Raw genomic sequence first — 20,567 nt, 5'->3', positions numbered from 1 at the left:
TCGATCATGCTACATGTTGTCTGTTTACTACACTAAACAGCCACAAGCGTTGACAAACGATTAATAGTTTGGTATTTATTGATGTATTCGATACTGCTGACAGACTTTTAGATGGGGGAGTGAACCGAACACAGGTAATCTTACTCCTAGAACTATTTCGGTTTCGTCCGGCTATCGTCTCCCGTAACCTCATAGGTTTACATCTCTCACGCGTACAACGACCCATGGTTCAATGAATTTCGGCATCAGGAATCTCTCTTTTTTTTTTTTTTAATCTCGCCAAAATTAGGCTCTATGTGTCCTTTGATGTATCAATGTGTATTCTTTTGACCAGAGAATCCACTCCACAATCTCAAAAATTGTTAAAAATGATAAATTCTTACCGTAATTCCAGATTCCCTATCTACTGTACGTGTTACTCCTCTGCCAACAATAATTGAAAATTACCCGACCTCGTTTTGCGAAAATGCGTCACGAGAGGGCGGGTACGATCCGTGATTTGTGTACAAAACATACACGGAACCACGAAGCTCGCACAGGGTACCAGTATGTAAACGGCTGTGTGCAAAAAGTGTACATACTGGTACCCTGTGCGAGCTTCGTGGTTCCGTGTATGTTTTGTACACAAATCACGGATCGTACCCGCCCTCTCGTGACGCATTTTCGCAAAACGAGGTCGGGTAATTTTCAATTATTGTTGGCAGAGGAGTAACACGTACAGTAGATAGGGAATCTGGAATTACGGTAAGAATTTATCATTTTTAACAATTTTTGAGATTGTGGAGTGGATTCTCTGGTCAAAAGAATACACATTGATACATCAAAGGACACATAGAGCCTAATTTTGGCGAGATTAAAAAAAAAAAAAAGAGAGATTCCTGATGCCGAAATTCATTGAACCATGGGTCGTTGTACGCGTGAGAGATATAAACCTATGAGGTTACGGGAGACGATAGCCGGACGAAACCGAAATAGTTCTAGGAGTAAGGTAATCTTATCTATCCGCACAATAATGTGATGTTTTCACCGTTATTTTCAGCAAATTAAACTGTAGAAAGGTAAGAAAACGTGTGAATTACAACTGAGGTAGGATGTTGGGCTGACCATGGGGTATACATGTAGAAGGTAACCTTGCAATCGTTGTGATGTGTAGAGGTCAGTCACTGAATGAACACACAACTCAGTTCACATGATGTTTCATTCTAGACCCAGTAACTGGGGCGCTGTACTCCTTTTCAACAATTTTTGACTTTATCTGTCGTACTAGCGCCCCAGGGAATGGCACAGAATTTTAACGAATACCCAGTTTTTCGCGACACCCAGCCACAAAAAATGCCTCAAAATGACAAAAAGACCAAACAAACTAGCTCAAAAATCGCCTACTCTATTCTCGATACGTCTAGGATGTAACATCAGGCATTTAATTGTACTCACGATCATTTTTTAAACTCCAAATCGATGATTTTTAACTCCGCATCGTGGAGCGATTGACAAGTCTGCGATTTTCGCCCATCAACGGCTGTTTAATGCTACACTTGTTAGAGGCGTTGCAGCGAATGCTATACATTGTACACGGGGATGGGTACAGGCGCTGCAGCTAGCGAGTGCCCACGTGCGTTCAATCATGGGCAACGTATTACACGGTGCCGGGTTGTTGGAAAATTATCAGAAAGGGGGTGAAAGGTTCCCAGAAAGGGAATATTGTCTGAAAGAGGGGATTTTTCTGGTCTGAAGTCTGCTGGATGAAGCTGGATGGTTCTGGATGAAGTCTGCTGGTCTGGATTTTTCTGGTCATCGCCCCCCCCCCCCCCAAAAAAAAAAAAAGAAGGAAAAAACGAAAAAAAGGGGAAAAAAGATTATAAGAAGCAATTTAACCATGCACAAAAATCGTAGGCCTAGATGAAGTACAGCGGTTTTTATTTATTTATCATATTTTTCCCCCTTTTTTTTTTTTTTCTTTTTTTTGGGGGGGCGATGACCAGAAAAATCCCCTCTTTCAGACAATATTCCCTTTCTGAGAACCTTTCACCCCCTTTCTGATAATTTTCCAACAACCCGGCACCGTGTAATACGTTGCCCATGATTGAACGCACGTGGGCACTCGCTAGCTGCAGCGCCTGTACCCATCCCCGTGTACAATGTATAGCATTCGCTGCAACGCCTCTAACAAGTGTAGCATTAAACAGCCGTTGATGGACATCCACCCACAACGCGACGCCATGTTTCGTTACCATACACATCCGAAAATCGCAGACTTGTCAATCGCTCTACGATGCGGAGTTAAAAATCATCGATTTGGAGTTTAAAAAATGATCGTGAGTACAATTAAATGCCTGATGTTACATCCTAGACGTATCGAGAATAGAGTAGGCGATTTTTGAGCTAGTTTGTTTGGTCTTTTTGTCATTTTGAGGCATTTTTTGTGGCTGGGTGTCGCGAAAAACTGGGTATTCGTTAAAATTCTGTGCCATTCCCTGGGGCGCTAGTACGACAGATAAAGTCAAAAATTGTTGAAAAGGAGTACAGCGCCCCAGTTACTGGGTCTAGTTTCATTCATGATTTCAATTTCAATTGAAAACTGCAAACTGCAATATTATTGTTTTATTTTTAGGCCTAATAATATGGCAGAATGAAGGATATCATTCTAATCTATCTATCTTTTTCTATCCAGTATCAGTATCATCAGTCTATTTGTTTTTGTACATGTTCTGATCTGCTGAATTTAGAACTCGTATTTATAGTCAAAACAGTACTCAAAGTTCAAACTCAAACTTCATTCAAAATCAAAGCTCAAAGCAACAATCAACGATAATCCAACCAAGGGGGGAAAAGTTTCCGTAACCTGCCTGCTACCACTTCTTCACTTTTGATTGAAAATGAAATAGGTCTACATTATATTACATTTGTAATTTGCTAATTACTATTTGTTACAATTGATTATTCCATTTTTTAAGAGTAAAAATGAGTGAAGTACCGTGTAGTAGTGGCAGGTAGGTTGCGGAAAGTTTTCAACAATTGCTATAGATTATTTACTTTTTTAAAGAGAAACATTCATTCAAGGCAAACATACATTCCACCATGCACACCCTCCTCTAGCTAGCTCTACGACCTTCAGGAGGATTGCAGATTACGGTTATCTTCACTTATAAACAAGTATTAGCGAGTAGCGTCGTAATATTGTAAAGACCCAGAAGTTATTCCAAAATGACTTATTATTTCAACACTTATGGCAGTCGGTATTGCGTTTTTACTGCAGTAGGTGTTGGAAGGGAATTGAGCCCTTCTTCAAGAGCAGAGAAAGAGCCACAATTTATTGTTTTCCCAACATCAGATGGTTTGTTGTAGTGTCCTGTTTGGGAACAAATCTTCGGAGTAACTGTATATCGGTCCGTTCAGCCCTGACAATCCACATAAACGTCCCACTGTGTTTTGTTGATTTAAAAGGTTTTATTTCCCCTTTCTTACATGTAGGAATTATTTAAGAAGATACACATCACTTGGAATTGAGGAGCAGTTTGAAGTTTCCGTTATCAAGCTGCCCCCTAGGACACCATGCCGGGTCAAGTCTACAACATCCCGGTCATCCAGCCGGACCTCCGACGAGAGGAGACAATCCAACAAATAGCTGACGCCCTGGACTACATGGAAAAAGTTGCCAATGATGTCTTTGACCGCATCACTGCCCGAGTCACGGACAACCACACCCGTCTTGAAGGGATCAACAAGAGACTGGATGTCGCCCAGGCCAAAGTCGACAAAATCAAAGACACACGGAAAGCCATCAAGGTGTTCTCGAGTGCCAAGTACCCTGCACCGGACAGTCACCTGACCTACAAGTCGGTGTTTGAAGGGACGAAAGATTTGAACCAGATTAAGCGACCTGTAAGGAAACTGATCAGTAAACATCAGAATTTAGACAGTCGAGCCTTGAGGGAGAAACTGCAGTTTTATAATGTTCAGTTGAACATCCGGAAAGATCGGGATTCAGAGAGCTCGTGGGAAGGTCTTGGTGGTTTACCGAAACATGTGGAATCAATCAACTCACTGCTGCTGTTCAATACTAGTGAGAATCCGTAAGTGGTGCTATGATAAATAACCAACTTTGTAGGCCCCTATTCATTAATTTTAGGTCACCAGGGGTCGATTTCACAAACTGTCAGAACTAGTCCTAACTTAGAACTATTAAGTCCTCTAGGAGATATTAAAAAACTTAAGGCTTAGGTTAGGTCGAGTAACTCTTCCTTACTCGACATCTGACATCCACCCCACGTATTCGTACTTCTGTAACAAATAAAAACAATTCAACATCAACTCAATCGATGGTTTCAAATGTTTGTAAAGATTGATCCTACTCCAGGCCTTTAAATATTGGTTCAATGCACCCACAGGATATTGCCAAGGTGCACTGAGCTATTGCTGTGGTGCCCTTTGCAAAGTTCAGATACAAGTTTGTCATACAAATGCTCTTTACCAGACATGCCAGAGGAAAATTGCTGTGCCCCTTCAAGAACGAAATTCAAGGCGTGCTTTTTTTTCTCTCTTTATAGTAAGTTACAAGATGCTGCACTTCTGGTCCAAGTTGGTTTTAAGATACGGTTTTAAATACGCCCCCTCACCCCCCCTTTGAAAAAATCTTACAAGTTAACCTTGCAAAATGAAAGTACTTAAACAGCCAGTAAAGGATGATCTGAAATATATAGATGTTACTGTTTTTTAATAGCTGCAGTCCATCCAGGAAACATAACAAATTTAACGAGTCTCTTACCTCACGCTAAATCATGGTAAAAATGTTTTTTTTTCCAGAACGCTCCAAACCAAATTTCTGATAAAAGGCGGGGTCAAACAAACCCGCGCGACAAAGGAATCGTGGCGTCAGTCGCTGCTATTTGATGTGGAAAATAGCGCCCTCAGTTTGCCAAAGCTGGAGAACTGTGTTCAAATCCAATTAGCGGAAAATTGTCACTGGAGTCAAGGGGTCATTATAATAAATAAGCCGGTTTTGACTCTCAGCTGAAAAAGCCGCACGGCCGGGTGCATTTTTGACTCGAGTTATTTATTATTAAATGCAAATTTTGAGAGTAAAATGGTTGTTAACTGGCATATACGATGTCTATTTGGCCATTAAAAGGTAATAGTTGAAATATTGAGATCATCCTTTATTGGCTGTTAAACATCAAATACAAACATTTCAATTCACTGCAAGCTACCTGTATACCCTTCAGAGTATAACATAACAAATGTCTGGGAAACTTGTTGTCAAGTCCACTTTAAAAGAAACTGCATTGACGGTTTTTAATTGCGCACATCTTTATTAAACAGCAGAAAAGAAAAGACGTAATAGTTGAACTTTATTTTGATCCTTATTTTCACTCCCATGTTTTTAATTTTCAGGTACAAAAAATATGTGATGATCGATCCGCTTGGAGCGGTGACCAAAACGAGGAAGACAATCGAGGAGGAGCAGGAGGAAGGCATTGGAGCAGCCCCGATGTCCATCACACAGAGAGAGCAGATGGAGAGGCAGGGGTTGGAGAATTACTTCTATGTCCCTGACCTCGGGGATGTACCCGAGATCGACGTGCCGAACTACCTCCCAGATTTACCCGGTAAGAGTGTAGCAGGGTTGATAATTGTTTTAAATCAAGATTGTTCAAGTTTTCAAAACACTTGCTGGGCTCGATGTGGGTGAAAATGCCACAAGACCCCAAGGCTCGTGGCTCAAAACATTTTAATTGGACCAGAATTGATTTTTGAATAAGTGTTCTAAAGTTTTAAAAACTACAAGGCTCGATGTGGGGGTGAAAACAAGACCGGTGTGCTTTTGTCTTGAAGCTTAAAATGTTTACCGGAATTTATTTCACGAGACCAGGGGTGGATTTCACAAAGAGTTAGGACTAGTCTTATCTCGAGTTAGGACCAGTTACTGGTCCTAACTTGGGACTACATGTATCCATGCAATATGTATATCTCCTAGGACTAGTCCTAAGTTAGGACTGTTGTTTGATCAGCAGAGTGTGGGTTTGAATCCCGGTCGTGACACTTTCCTACATAAAATTGGGGAGGTAGTGCTTTCTGCTCTACCGGCCAGGTTTCGGACTGATAATACTCAAGCCTACATCCGTATTATGGAGTTAAAAAGGGGGTACGCTGTTTCAGCCCTAGGAGTAGGTGGCAACGGCCTCTGGACAAACAATTGTAGCCCACACCTTGAAGTGGCCTTCAGGACTTGTGTGTTTGATGACTTGCATAAAAATAAATTCTTTTGTTCAATTGAAACACAGAACACTGCTGAACATGTCAGTTCCCAAGTTTTCTGGCTCAAGGCTAAAATCGCTGGCCTCGAGCCGGTGGTCAGTAATTAAATTCAAGCCCTACATTGGTTTTCTAAAACTTGTGGGAGTTAACTGAAAAAACTAATTTGTGCAAAGCATTGTTGAATTTAACTGTCTGTAGTCCATCACTTAATTTTATTTTTTTAAACTGATCCATCATCAGTTGGGATTGACTTTTGTTCTGATATTCTTTGTTTTGTTCAGGAGTTGCTGATGACCTGAGCTACAGTGCAGACCTGGGGCCCTCAATCGCACCTTCGTTACCCGGGAGTAATGTCCCAGAGTTGCCAAGTGTCCTCCCTGAAATGGGAGGCTTACCAAGTACCCCAGCAACCAATCTCCCGGCCCTGCCTGCTCCGGAGAGTAGTTTTGCCCCACCTCCGCCTGGCGGGTCAGTTGCTCCTCCACCACCCCCACCCCCACCTCCGCCTCCCCCTCCAGGCCCGCTGGGGGAAGCAGGTGGGGCGCCACCCCCACCACCACCACCTCCTCCAACCTCTGCTCCTCAAGCAGCTCCCGCTGAGAAGACAGCACCTGCCGACGGCCGCGCCAACCTGATGGAATCCATCCGTATGGCCGGTGGCAAGGGCCTTCTTAGGAACGTCAAGGAACGCAAGATGGAGAAGAAACAGAAGAAGCAGAGTCAGGCAGTTACAGGAATGAGTCTGATGGATGATCTTTCCTCTAAGCTGTCACTCCGACGTAAAGGCATCTCAGGCTCACGCCAGGCAGGAGGAGGAGGAGGGGGAGGAGGTGGAGCGGATGATAGTAGAATGAATGGGAATTCAGGCTCTACAATGGACAAGCTCTCAGCTATGATTCCACCACCACCAAAACCAAACAGGAGTCGATCAAACACGACAAACTCTTTTGAAGAGGATTGGGACTAAACATCAGGAAGGAATACTCCTTTGATCATGATCAGAGAAATTCTCTTATAAAACATTCCATTCCTGCCAAATCTATTTGTCTACCTAACAACTCTTTTTCCTTAAGGTTGGGAAGGAACTACATACTGCTCTACCAGTGAGGTTCCTAGTGAATGATACCCATGCTTAAACGTCATTACACACTGTGAAGGGGGTAACCCTGTTTCAGCCCCAGAAGTAGGTGGCAACGGCCCCTTGTGGCAGTTGATCTTGGTCGATAGCCCAAAGCAGTGTAGCACTCACCTTGAAGTGGCCGTCCTTGGCCTTGTGGTGTTAGGTGATATCTCATAAAAAAATATAAACCAATATTGAAGGTAGTGGAAACTATTGGTAATTACTCAAAATACATGTAATTTTTATCATAAAACCTTTCTTGATTGCAAGTAATGGGGAGAGGTTGATAGTATAAAACATTGTGAGAAACAGCTCCCTCTGAAGTGACAAGTTTAAGAATGAAGTAATTTTCCACGAATTTGATTTAGATCAAGCATCTGAAAGCACACAACTGTGTGTGACAACGGTGTTTTTTTCTTTCATTAATATCTCGCAACTTCGAGGACCGATTGAGCTCAAATTTTCACAGGTTTGTTATTTTATGCATATGTTGAAATACAGCAACTGTGAAGACCAGTCTTTGACAATTACCAATAGTGTCCAGTGTCTTAGACCATTTGCTTTAGTGTAACTGAACTATGTGTGTTTATCCCTTGTTAACCCTCCTACTGTTGGTCCCATTTTTCAGCGTGTTGACCAACCGCTAGAAACCTTTCAACTGCATGGTTTGTGTAAAGTGAGAAACTTTGCGCAGAACTGCACTTAAGTTTCTGTATGCAGGTTTGTGTATAGATCCTTTGACCACATGATTAGGTATCATACGCATGCTGCTCTTGAGGTATCACACATGCTCTCGTGGAACAAAGTTAAATGTACGCTATATTTTTCTGTAACCCACAAGCGCACATTTTATTGCAAATTTGTCTTCAAGCAATCGACCAATCAGAATCGAGGATTCAACAATCAGAATCGAGGATTCAAGTTTGGTGGAAGATTAGATATTATCTTCCAGTACGCGCTAATCCACCAATCAGTGCTCGAACTGGAGTGTGGTATAAAAACCTAAGCTAATCCACCAATCAGTGCTCGAACTGGAGTGTGGTATAAAAACCTAATACTATTTCCAGTTTTGTTATTGCACACAGTGCGTATAGTGAGTGTCAATGTGTTACGCTTGTATACGGACAGTGCAAAATTGCATGCTCGACTTTGTGCGCGTGCATGCTGTTCATCGCACAAGAAAAACGTTCTGAAATTTAAACTTTGCACGTTGCACATAAGACTGGAAGATAAATTTGTTAGCCTCGTTTGATATGGGGTACAGAAGCGCTATATTTGTCTGTATTCCACGAGCACTTGTGTGATAACTTATAATATTGCAGGTTTGTACACACTGTACCTGTAGTTTTTTTTTCTTCATTCAAAACAATAATGGACGATAATGAAGAGTCGAACAGTAAGAGAGTTGACTGTATATTGCATAGATGCACTCATGTTGCGAGGGGGAGTAGCGATATTAAATATTCAGACAGTAGGAGGGTTAATTATATATACACCAAACAATAAGGTTGATCTTGAAATTGTTTTGCACACTAAAAGAACATAACAATGGTTTATTATCAATGCTATGTAATCCATTTGTGGGTTTTTTCACAAAAGAAAAAATGCCCAAACAATTGTTGGTTTTATCATTCAAAAGAACTTGAAATACAAACCATGCTCACAAAGAAAAAAGTACATGAAAACATTGTTAACTTACAAAGATTTTTGATTTTAACAATAACAAAACTCTCTAGAACAGACATGCAACAAACTATTTCAAAACTTGCCGATAGATTTTTATCGTACACGGCTGGTTCAGGTATTGACAAATATGTGTAATTACGTTTCAGCCAACACACTACTCGTTTATTAAATGCGAAGTTGCATGTATTATATACTGCATGTAAATTCATTATATTTAATGTAAATTAATTTGAAAACAAATCTTCATTTTATGCTAAAAAAAATCTGATCGGAATTTTGCTATGAAGACAATAAAGATAGCATGTCTTATTTGTATACTGTAAACAAACAAAAGCCATTACCCTGTTCCTCGTTATTGTAGTGTTGTTGACTTCTTTATCTCATACAAATGGAATTTTCTTTGGCTATATAAAGTTCATTATAAGAGAGGGAAGTGAGTTTCTTAAGGCGGGTTATTCCTGTCAAACATGTCAAACGATGAAAGAAAAGTACACCCTTGTTGCATAAAAATAAGGTCCTTGTGCAGATTCAAATTTTTGACTGCCTCAAAAAGGGTAATTTTTATAACAATCATGTTTTAAACGGCCCTTAATTTTTGAAGTTATTACCAAAGGTGTTTACACGTACCTCCCCTTAAAGGCAGCAGACACTTGATAATTACTCAAAATAATTTTTAGCATAAAACATTTCCTTGTGCCGAGAAATGGGGAGAGGCTGGTGTTATAAAACATTGTGAGAAACGGCTCCCTCTGAAGTAATGTAGTTTTTGAGAAAGAAGTAATTTTCCACGAATTTGATTTCGAGACCCCAGATTAAGAATTTGAGGTCTCAAAATCAAGCATCTGAAGCACACAACTTTGTGTGACAAGGGTGTTTTTTCTTTCATTATTATCTCGCAACTTCGTTGACCAATTGAGCTCAAATACTCACAGGCTTGTTTTATTCATAAAAATGTTAATATACACCAAGTGAGAAGACTGGTCTTTGACAATTACCAATAGTGTCCAGTGTCTTCAAAGGCACTGGACCCTATTGGTAATTACTAAAAATAATTGTTAGCAGAAAAACCTACTTGGTAGAGCTGATGATAGTATAAAACATTTTCAGAAACGGCTCCCACTGTAGAAAGAAGTAATTTCTCACTTAAATATTTGAATTTAATTTTGAGACCTCTGAATTAGTTTTTGAGGTTCCCAAATCAAGCATCTGGGGGGTGTTTCATAAAGAACACAATACAATTAATCTTAACTATCAATCTTAAGTCTGAATCAATCTTAGTCTACAATTAATTGTAAAAATCTGTTTCATAAAATCAATCTTAGCGTAAGATCAATCGAGCGTACGAAAAGATTGATATCAATTGTATCTTAAGACTTCAATTTTATTGGCGCGACCTTTGACCCAAAACACACTTTTGGGCTCTCAAAACTTTTTTGAAGTCGGCCATCTTGTTTTCACTGTGAGTGGTGGAACCGTGGTAAGTAGAAAATAAATTCGATTCTGTTATGATTTGTTGTTGGATTAGAACGTTGATAATTTGCTATTTTATAGTTTATGTTCACAGGGCTTACTAAGTGTTCTTGAATGAAATAAACCAAGCACATGTGTTGTTTTTACCGACTTAAAAACTGCTGTTTTTCAGCGTGAATCGCCAGTGACGGCGTGGGGGCTAGCGGTGCATAGTGACCCATCAAAACACACTGCTATTTACGGTGCACACAATGGAGGGGGATGTGTCTATAGTTTTATTAGCTATGAAGTTTGTTAAGTTGGTTTGACTTCATTATATTGATTTTCAGGCAGTAATAGAACATTAATGAGGTTGATTGTTGTTGTATGTAGTTGTTAAAATGAATTGGTATATTTTATTCTATTTGTTTTGGAGAAAAAAATAAGTATTTATTGTGGATGTCTGACAAACGATACTTTTGATAATGATGGGATAATGATCAATTGATGTGTCTCCTTTTTGATTTTTTTTTTTATATAAAAGGTGTTATTTTGAGGACTTGTGACAAGTGGGTTAACTTAATTAATATTTTTATATTATTTTATTATCTAGTAGTAGTACTCTAGTCTAGCTAGGCCCTATATATAAAATAATGAAAGCCAGTCAACTCATAATTAATTTCAAAATGCCAATATATTGGAATTTTCAGTGATCAGAATTGTCTGTATGTGTGAATTAATTATACAGGGATATTTCAAAGATACTTGCAAGTAATGACTATTTTTTTTAAGTACTAAAACTAAAGCCTTAAATAATAACAAATATTTTGTTTCATTCAGCAGGGAAAGATATGTGAAAACCAGGAAATAACAATTGTTCAGCTGAAAAACGTGTTCTTGCTGGGTTTGTATTAAACGGGAAATAACCAGATACTCTTTGAAAAGTCAGCATACTGTGCACACAAGGTAAATTTGTTTTTAATTAATTTGTTAATTATATTTTGGTCGTAAGCAAGTAAGTCTGCCACTAATTCTGTTGTACACTGTAGGCTGGGCGACTAGTTAATTGTACTACTGTACTCGACAAGTCGCAAGTTGCGATTACGACACTAGTTGAGACTAATTTTTAATTTTCAAGATGTGTTGATTGTGGCAATGTTTGCCGCAGGCGTAATATAGTAAAGTTCAAGTTGAAAGGATTGAAGGATTGTGCCACTTATGTCTGATTGTATTTCGTAAGTAAATTATGTTGTCGTGAGTAGTCGTAAACGACACAATTGGTTCAGGTAGTCACAGACTATAATTATTTGAAGTAGTCACGACTATGTTTTTAGTAGTCGTAGCGGCACGATTAACCTGGAAGTTGAAAAACAGTAGTCCCTACAAGTGCATTGCTTACAATTTTTTCCTTATACTCAAATGTTACAGCCATACTGGCAAGCAAAAGATGTACGTATGCCTACTATGTGAGGCATATTATGTGCACAGTTCAGTGTATGCCTGTTATTATAGTAGGCAAACCATAATACTATGATGTTGCTTCCAAATTTAAATTCCCTCCATAAGTTTGTTTTACTATTTGAATTTATAAACATATGAACGTTCTTTATATTTTTAGAAGGAGGTTCAAGCCCTGTTGATGACACTCTTCTTGAACATTTCCTAGATGCCCTGTCTCCTCAAACCAAATTTGGAATCTATTGGCATGAGTCAGACACAGACCCCGTGCCATCTGAAAGTGCAGCAGGTAAGACCCAGTTACTTCAAGTCAAGTTTACACTGGTGATATTAGGTGAAAATGTTTAAGTGTCAGTTTCACTGTCCAACTAAATCCAACTTGTGTTTACTCTCACAAAGGAGGAAGCATTTTATTTTGTTAACTTTTCATTACAATAACAATAATAATAATAATAATAATAATAATAATAATAATAATAATAATAATAATAATAATAATAATAACAGGTATTTAGAGACGTTCCCCATAGAAAACTATATCACAGCGCTTCCAAAACTTAAATGCACAATAAACAACAAAATCTTATCGGAAAAGCTACATACACAATGTTTGAAAAGAATGAGAAAAAGAGAAAAGCTCAAAAAGGGAAAAATGTGTTTTCAGAAGTTTTTTAAATTGGTCTGTGGATTTAGCGGCTTTAATGAAAGAAGGGATGTTGTTCCATGCTGTGGATGTATCAATTTTTAGCACATTTTGAGTGTAGATATCAAGAACCAATTACTAAAGATGGAGGAGTTTAAAAAGGGTTCAACTTCAGTTGAAATTCTGGATTTAAAAATTATATACATGTATATAATTATCAATCACCATTGTATCATTTTATAATAAGTTTCAGAACCATTATGATTTTTTTTTTTTATTATATTTTTTTTTTAGGATTCGGAATCTCAAATTTCTCAAGAGTTGCAAGCCAAGTGAACAGTTGAATAGCAGCAGCAGCAACATCAACAAACAGAGGAAGCTTGAGCTTATGTAAGAGACTTTGGATGTCCAGAGAGGCATGATAGTATGTCTGTAACTCTTTGCATTAGTAAACTTGTATTCTGTTTGGTCTAGAAATTGTCGTGTTAAAATACTTTGACAATATCTTAAACAGTACATTCAATGTATTTATCTGAATTACTATTTATTAAGAGTGTCTTCATTTTAAGTATGGACAAATAAGTTTATCTATTTAAGCATAAATTATGAACTTCACAATAATATGCCTTTTGTGAGCCTTTCCATGTGTTCACCTAATTCAAGTAAACGAGAATAAATTTATACAAATGTAAACTGATCATCTAAAAAGAATTACTCAAACTGCATCTGCAAATTTTCTTAAACTTAACCTAAAGCTTTTACAAAGTGGAGCAACAATATTGTTTGTTTTGCAATGGTTGCATTTTATTTTATGCACACCATGCAAAGCCTTAAATACTAATGTGTACAACATAAATTATCTCTTCAAAAAAGCATTTGTAACATTAAATTCTTTTTATAAATAAACATCTGAAAAAGAGTTGCTTCTTCAGAGAAAATAAATCGCTAATAAAATGGTTTGTTGATCTTAACTTTATAAAACGGAGATAAGATTAGTTGTAAATTTGAGTAGTTTAAGATTAATTGTTGGGAGATAAGATTGATTATTGGGAGATAAGATTAATTGTAAAGCTTTATGAAACACCCCCGTGATCACACAACTTGTGCGATAAGGGTGTTTTTTCTTACATTATTCTCTAGCAACTTTATGATGACCATTGGTCATTGACCAATTGAGCTCAAATTTTCACAAGTTTGTTATTTTATGCATATTATGTTGAGATGTACCAAGTGAGAAGACTGGTCTTTAAAAATATTACAACAGGTGTCCAGTGCCTTAAAAAAAGATACAAATTCCTTTTTCCATTAAGTTGTTTTTGTTTTTGTGTACAGTATCGCCCCACCCCCATCCCACAACGAGAAAGAAAAAACAACAAACAGCAACAGAAAAAACAACAAACAGCAACAGCAGCAGAAGCAGCAGCAGCAACAGCAGCAACAGGAGCCGCAGGAGAAATAGCATGGCAACAGCGGCCTACTGTAATGTACATACATGTGTAGTACAAGCGTGGACACTGCATGCAGCAGACGTCCGAAAGTAAGCTTTCCATTCTGTGTTTTTATTGGTCCGAGGTGATAATTGTCAGCTGCACCAAAATCACCTCGGACCAATCAAAACTTGGCTATGTAAGTAAAGCTACGTCACCGCACATTTATTTAATGTGATCACTGTATCCATTGAAATCACTGGTTCTGAAAAGCAAGTAGGACTTTTAAGAGCGCCCTACCAAAATGATGTCATGAGTGTTTTCCTTGTTCAAAGCTGATAAGCATAACGTGTAGTCTAAAGTTCGAGAGCTTTTTCGATTGCTCTTGCAACTGCGATCAGACGCCTATCGTTGCCGGTGAGACCTTCGATTTGCATCCCAAAGAGGGCCCGAGTCCCCTTGGCGAACCCTCCAGGAATTACAAGAGATGGGTTGTTGCAAATATTACCAAAGTCATCATTTTCAGGGATGGTAAATTCCATACTGGGCTCGTAGGCGCTGATCATTGGAGGAGTTGCCTTATTGGCAGGCATGAGGATACAGTCCAGTTGATGATCATCAAAGTACTTCTTCATGTCCTCTCTGAGCTTGTCTCTGGCTGTCATCGCTGCCTGGTAAAGCTCAGGACTGACAGGGTCCTGAACCACAGACTGGAATATTTCTTTGACATCAGACGATGCTATCTTGTTGATGACTTCTTCAACTGATACTTCGTGACCGTGGTAATCCATGTACTCCTTAAGGCGAGGAATCAGCTCATAATTGACGGATGGAATGAAGTGTTTTTCAAACATCTCAGTCACTCCTGGAACTTCGCCTTCGTCTATGACTATAAAACCTTTGTCTTTGAGCTCTGCCAAGAATTTCTCTGCGTAATCTTGGACCGCAGAGTCTAAACCTTCCCAGAAGTGAGGTCTTGCCACTCCAATTCTAATCTCTGCTGGCAAGGGGACATCTAGAGGTTCCTCCCCTGTCATTACGTGATCTAGGATCGCGATATCATTGGCGCTCCTTGTTAGGGGGCCGACGGAGTCTCTAACATGCGACATCTTGACGCCGAAGTCAGCCGGCCAACGCCCACTTGAGGGACGCAGACCAAATACCCCATTGAAGGAAGCGGGAATTCGGATTGATCCTCCAGTGTCAGTGCCGAGGGCGGCGGGGACGATATCGGCGGCGACTGCCCCTCCACTTCCACCGCTACTCCCCCCACACGTGTAGTCAAAGTTGTGAAAGTTGTGGCAGGATCCCGTGTACGTATTAATAGTTGACGCTCCAGCAGCCAGCTCGTGCATGTTGGTCCTACCAGCGTGGATTGCCCCTGCATCAAAAAGCCTCTTAGCAACCTCAGCTGTGTGCTTGGGTTTGAGACCAGCTAGACCCGGAGTACAAGCTCCAGTCGCCTCTCCCTCTACGTCGATGTTATCCTTTATGGCGATTAAGATTCCTTCAAGAGGTCGATTGCTCTTGCTCTGATACCTGGCATCTGCCTCCTTGGCTTTTTGCAACATTCGCTCTGTATCCATGGAGATGAAGTAATTGAACATCTTCAGGTCCACAGCCCGCTGGATCATCCGCTTAGTATATGCTTCACAGGTCAGGGTACCTTTCTTGAAGTGGTCTAGAAGATCTCCAATTGTAAGATGATACATCTTGAAACTTTGTCAGCAAAACCTGCAAAGAATAATTTGGTCAAGATGTTTGACACCATACAGACTCTTCACTGGTAAGGATAGCACATACACTCATATTCCTTGTCAGTTTTTACGACTGCTTCAATTCAACATCTTCTTTAATAGTACAAATGATATAGTGCAGCGGTGGTAGAGTGCAATGTATTCTTTTGTCAATTGTTTACGCAGATGACATTCAGAATAACTATGTTTATCTTTGCTCTTCACTCATGAGGGCAGGGACATTTTTATGACTAATTTAGCTTAGTACTCTCAAGGAGAGATTAGGAATGAACATGATCCAGGTAAATGTTCGAATCGCAATGATCATTCTGTAACTTACTGCCAACGAGTCCTTTAAATTGTTTGCAATCAAGCCAACCAAACCTAATCTTTCAATTATCCCATCAAGCAAACAACTAATAAAAAACAACAGTATATTTGACTTTAAACTAATTTGGACCAACTGCTAACCCTCAACATTTTGGAGTAACATGGTGGCTCGGTCATCAGTGCACATTCCTGTCAGCGTAAGTTCGCAAATAATTATGCATTTTTAGTTTTATAACTGTGTTATTTAATTTTTGGATTTGTATTTTACTGAACAGGCTCTTTTTATGGCTGATAAGGAACCACCTAGGAAAGAATCGACGCAAAAGACAGCAGCATGACTATCGGCAACTCCACATCGGACCAGCAGTGCCAACCGTAGTTGCGATAACAAAACCCCGTACCAGTCGGCGAAGCCAGAGGGTTAATACGAACAATTGGTCGGGTCCAACACGTACAATTTTGACAGCTAGTCAACAGATTTGCCCCATTTTTACCACCTTCGAAAATGTTTACACAATTTTTAAGGACACGAGCGAGCTTGATCCTCAATGTCTTATGCATCAGTTCATAACATTCAAAACACCAGTGACAAAATATTTTAAAGAAAAGGGACAACTTACCAGCTTACCTTATATACATGTATTTTGAACATGTTATTATTTTGTTTTCGATTATACTATTTAGTCATTTGTGTTCATGAAAGTGTACCAGACTTTTGGAGACAACGGCGTGAACTCAGGAACCATTTTTCAAATTGGCTAAGATACATTAGATGAACTATAGTGATTATTTCACAAGTAGCTAACTTTATGTGCTTCATTCATGTTTGTCGGTTAATGTTACTGGATCATAGAGTATTTTTGTGAAATAATTTTAACTGTTCTTAAATGCCAAAATAAAACAAGTTGATCAATTCGTGTGCTTTTTTTTGTCACATTTGCCATTACATGACATCTCATTCATGCAAAGTATTGTTGTTACTTGTACCGCTATATTTTTGTCAATTTTTACTATTTTTTTATCATCATTCCTATCTAAACTAAACTGGAGTTTGGAGTCAGTAATACTAAGCATGAACAGTTTATTTTCAACCATTCCTGTAAGGTCAAACCCCCACGCTACACACACACACACACACACACACACAAAGGAAATGGGATTTGTTGCACAAGGTTGTTCATATAATATGAGAAAAAAATTCTGACTGACGGCGACGGTGACAGTGAGTTGTGACAGACAGTGCCCCGCCGTGACTTGTTCCTACACTACTAGCACTACTACTATACCATGGAGGCATTCATGACTATGTTGGGCGCGATCGGTCAATCTGCGCGATCAACCGATCGCGCTGCGCTATTGAACGATCAAATTATGATCAATATTGGTCGCGCAGCAATCGGTCGTCGCGCAACAATCGGTCGATCGCGCAACAATCGGTCGATCGCGCAATGACATTTTTGCGCGATTGACCGATTGCGCTACGAGTATTTTTTCCCGTTATCAGCGGATCGCGCAGGAAAGGCTTTGCACGATCTACCGATCGTGCAGGAATGGGTTTGTGCGATCGACCGATAGTGCAGGAAAAGTTTTGCGCGATCAACCGATCGTGCAGGAAAAGTTTTGCGCGATCTACCGATCGTGCAGGAATGGGTTTGCGCGTTCGACCGATCGTGCAGGTAAACTATTCCTTGGGGCAATTTCTCAAAGCAATAAAATTCGTAGCAGGACAAATTTTTAGTATCACCATAGTGATTTATATAGTGACGTCATACTACGATTGATTTGCAGTTACAAACAATGTTACATCTTTGTGAATTCGGCCCCTGAACATCAGCCGATCGCGCCAAACAATTCCTGCACAATCGGCCGATCGCGCCGAGCCATTCCCGCACGATCGGTTGATCGCGCATGTTCGTTGCCGAATGTTGCGCGATCGACCGATTGTTGCGCGATCGACCGATTGCTGCGTACTGTCTAATTCTCACAATTGTTTTGTTTTTTTCAACAAGAGTACGAAATAAACGTGTATTGAAAAAAAAAAAGGAAAAAAAATGTTGATGACCTTTCAGAACCTGACGTCTAGTCTAGGTCGTCTGGTCGTTCCAATTAATTTTGTCACTGCACACAGATGCACCTGCCATGCGCAGCCGTGAGCCGGGCACCTACATACACCAAACTGACACATACCAAAAGTACAAGATAATTATACATTAAATCACGCTTCCTAAAATTTCCTGGCTCTATGATTAAACAAACCAACAAATACACACATACCAAATTCACACAAACAAAATAATAGCCCCCTCCAATAGTCCAATCTGGATCTGGATATACTCCGTTCTAAACGGATACCTGCATCGCATCAGAGTTTTATGACCTGACCAATGACCTTGTGGAAATGTCGAAAGTGAGCTTAGTTTGCTGTATTGAATTTGAAGGCTTTGTGGTCTTTCCTAAATCCATGAGAGAACCTTTGACGGGTCGAGCAAAGGTTAGCGACCGTGTTTGTGACATAGCGCCCTCTATCAGTGACAAATACTCATAGTGAGGTGCGTGCTGGTCTGGTTATTAGATTAAATCCAATGAGACGAGAGAGAGATTTTCACAATGTTTAATTGCACATTTTCCTTTCACTTATATCAATTGAAAATTCACAAAATGTCTCCCGCCCGCCCTGACCTTCTCTTATAATTATTTCCGTGTCCGGGGGGCATAGCCTACTATAGCCTTATGTTGCAGCTGCTTATTTTATCCCAGCTTTCAGCAAACTAAGAAGTCTGAACAGACACACTCTGCTATGATTTTAGGATCCAGAACACAATAATTAATTCAGATGATTTTAAATGAAATAGTGGATTTTTGGGGGCTATTGTTTTGTATTCCATATTTTGTATTGATAAACAATCATGATTTGTTTTTAATCATAAAGTATAGTAATTTAGGTATTGTGTCTGATTTTGGATTCAATTAGGTCTACTTCAGTTTTGAAAGACAATGCGGGACGAATAGGCTTATTCGTCGGGGAAAACTAAAAGTTGAATATCGAAAGCTCATCCTGATTATCATGAAGGAAGGAAGAGAAGGAGCTCGAACAAAGGGACTTGTTCGCACTTGGTTCTTCACTCAACTATGGTGTTTTATGTCGTATGGGTATAATACAGAAAAAACAAACTTTTTTGAGACCTGATAAAAATTGTGTACACTTGTGCCCACACCGAATCGAAAAACACAATTGAATACCAACCACCCTCGTGTGCTAATACCCAAATTTTAAAACACCGCTATGTGACCTGAAAGTCAAAAAAAAAAAAGTAAAAATATGCCATGATGTTTCCGTGAAACACAACAAATGGTAAATGAAAACGTGTATATTCACTGTCAGGGTATTCTTTTGTTACTGTGCGGTTTTGCGGCTCGTTCGAGCTCCTTCTCTTTCTTCCTCCATTATATGAAATCGTCAGGTAGTCTGATATCATGTTATCACCGCCCCCTCCTCCTGCATCTCATGCAATCGTAACATGACAACCTTACACTTTACAAACTACCTCCCGGGCAATGTTGCTCATTTGAAAAGGTCTGAAATCACATCGACCTTTTTCTTCAAAAAAGAAGAAGAAAGAAAAAGAAAAAAGCAGACACACACCCAAACAATCATTAAACAAACAGTTTGCCACACGGAATGAAAACAAAAATCTCTGGAAAAGAAAACTTGATGAGCATCTTGACGTCCCAATAGAGTGATTTGCGACGTCTGATCCAATGATGGGGCTTACTAAACATGAGAACATTCTAGACCCAGCTGCGGCACTGTATTCCTTTTTCGAAATTTTGACATTTTTCTGCCATACTTTTTCTAGCTAGGTACGACCGATAATGTCAAAATTCGAAAAGGAGGTACATCGCCCCTGGGTCTTAGAACATTCCCAGCTATTGGTTTCACTTGGACCTCTCTACAGTTTTTTGGTTTTTGCTCATAGAAGCCCAAATTCTTTTAGACAAGAAAGCTTGTACAGTTCATGTACAATGTTTTAAAGAGTGTTAATTTATTTTCATAATCTCTGCTGGTTCCTATGCCTCGTGTGTGGAGTCGGCCAGTGCAAAACAATCGCCGATTGGTAACCAAAGGCACTGTCGTTTAGGCTAGGATAATTTCAGCATCATTGCACAGACAAACTCGATCATGCTTGAAATTCTCGCAGGAACCATGGACGAGGGAAATACACTCTTTCAATTTCCGTTTTTTTTTCACGTTCGGCTTCTGGCTTTTTTAATATAAACCTAATGTTTTGGTTTCTTGGGGGGTATTTGTCGAAAACATTGGAGAGGAAACAGCTCACAGTGCCGAGTGTTGTCTTAATGAAAAAGTGATAAATTAATAATACACATACACCGTGCTTTGACTCCATTGTGGTTTTACTCAACCTTCAGTGAATCATACGCTAAATATTATTGAAAAAGACTCC

At 39.5% G+C, this 20,567-nt stretch overlaps 2 protein-coding genes across 9 annotated transcripts; one reads left to right on the top strand and one right to left on the bottom strand.

The window, feature by feature from the left end:
• Positions 1 to 8: 8 nt before the first annotated feature.
• LOC139954353 (WASH complex subunit 1-like) lies at positions 9 to 17,038 on the top strand. Of its 8 annotated transcripts, none has more exons than XM_071954110.1 (10): positions 56 to 134; positions 989 to 1,058; positions 3,472 to 4,073; positions 5,392 to 5,606; positions 6,537 to 10,538; positions 11,351 to 11,476; positions 12,129 to 12,257; positions 12,906 to 13,001; positions 13,944 to 14,148; positions 16,380 to 17,038. In XM_071954110.1, the coding sequence occupies exons 3-5, from the start codon at positions 3,553 to 3,555 to the stop codon at positions 7,220 to 7,222; spliced, it is 1,422 nt and encodes a 473-aa protein (XP_071810211.1). In that variant the 5' UTR covers positions 56 to 134; positions 989 to 1,058; positions 3,472 to 3,552; the 3' UTR covers positions 7,223 to 10,538; positions 11,351 to 11,476; positions 12,129 to 12,257; positions 12,906 to 13,001; positions 13,944 to 14,148; positions 16,380 to 17,038. The 8 variants fall into 8 exon arrangements, with proteins under 8 accessions (XP_071810212.1, XP_071810211.1, XP_071810213.1 ...); XM_071954112.1 differs by having other exon boundaries at positions 13,944 to 14,237; XM_071954116.1 differs by lacking the exon at positions 16,380 to 17,038 and having other exon boundaries at positions 11,354 to 11,476; positions 12,132 to 12,257; positions 13,944 to 13,985.
• On the bottom strand, positions 14,395 to 18,601 carry LOC139954356 (mandelamide hydrolase-like). The gene is made up of 2 exons (XM_071954120.1): positions 18,379 to 18,601; positions 14,395 to 15,772 (listed from the first exon to the last, which is right to left on the bottom strand). The coding sequence occupies exon 2, from the start codon at positions 15,748 to 15,750 to the stop codon at positions 14,395 to 14,397; it is 1,356 nt and encodes a 451-aa protein (XP_071810221.1). The 5' UTR covers positions 15,751 to 15,772; positions 18,379 to 18,601.
• Positions 18,602 to 20,567: the final 1,966 nt, after the last annotated feature.

This window comes from Asterias amurensis, chromosome 2 (assembly GCF_032118995.1).
Source record: "Asterias amurensis chromosome 2, ASM3211899v1".
Classification (NCBI taxonomy): Eukaryota; Metazoa; Echinodermata; class Asteroidea; order Forcipulatida; family Asteriidae; genus Asterias; species Asterias amurensis.
This window is presented reverse-complemented; position numbering and strand designations above follow the sequence as displayed.

Coding starts and splice junctions, on each gene's coding strand:
- LOC139954353 (XM_071954110.1), top strand. CDS start 3,553: ATGCCGGGTCAAGTCTACAACATCCCGGTCATCCAGCCGGACCTCCGA. Junction 4,074..5,391: donor TTCAATACTAGTGAGAATCC/GTAAGTGGTGCT, acceptor TTTAATTTTCAG/GTACAAAAAATATGTGATGA. Junction 5,607..6,536: donor CTACCTCCCAGATTTACCCG/GTAAGAGTGTAG, acceptor TGTTTTGTTCAG/GAGTTGCTGATGACCTGAGC.
- LOC139954356 (XM_071954120.1), bottom strand. CDS start 15,750: ATGTATCATCTTACAATTGGAGATCTTCTAGACCACTTCAAGAAAGGT.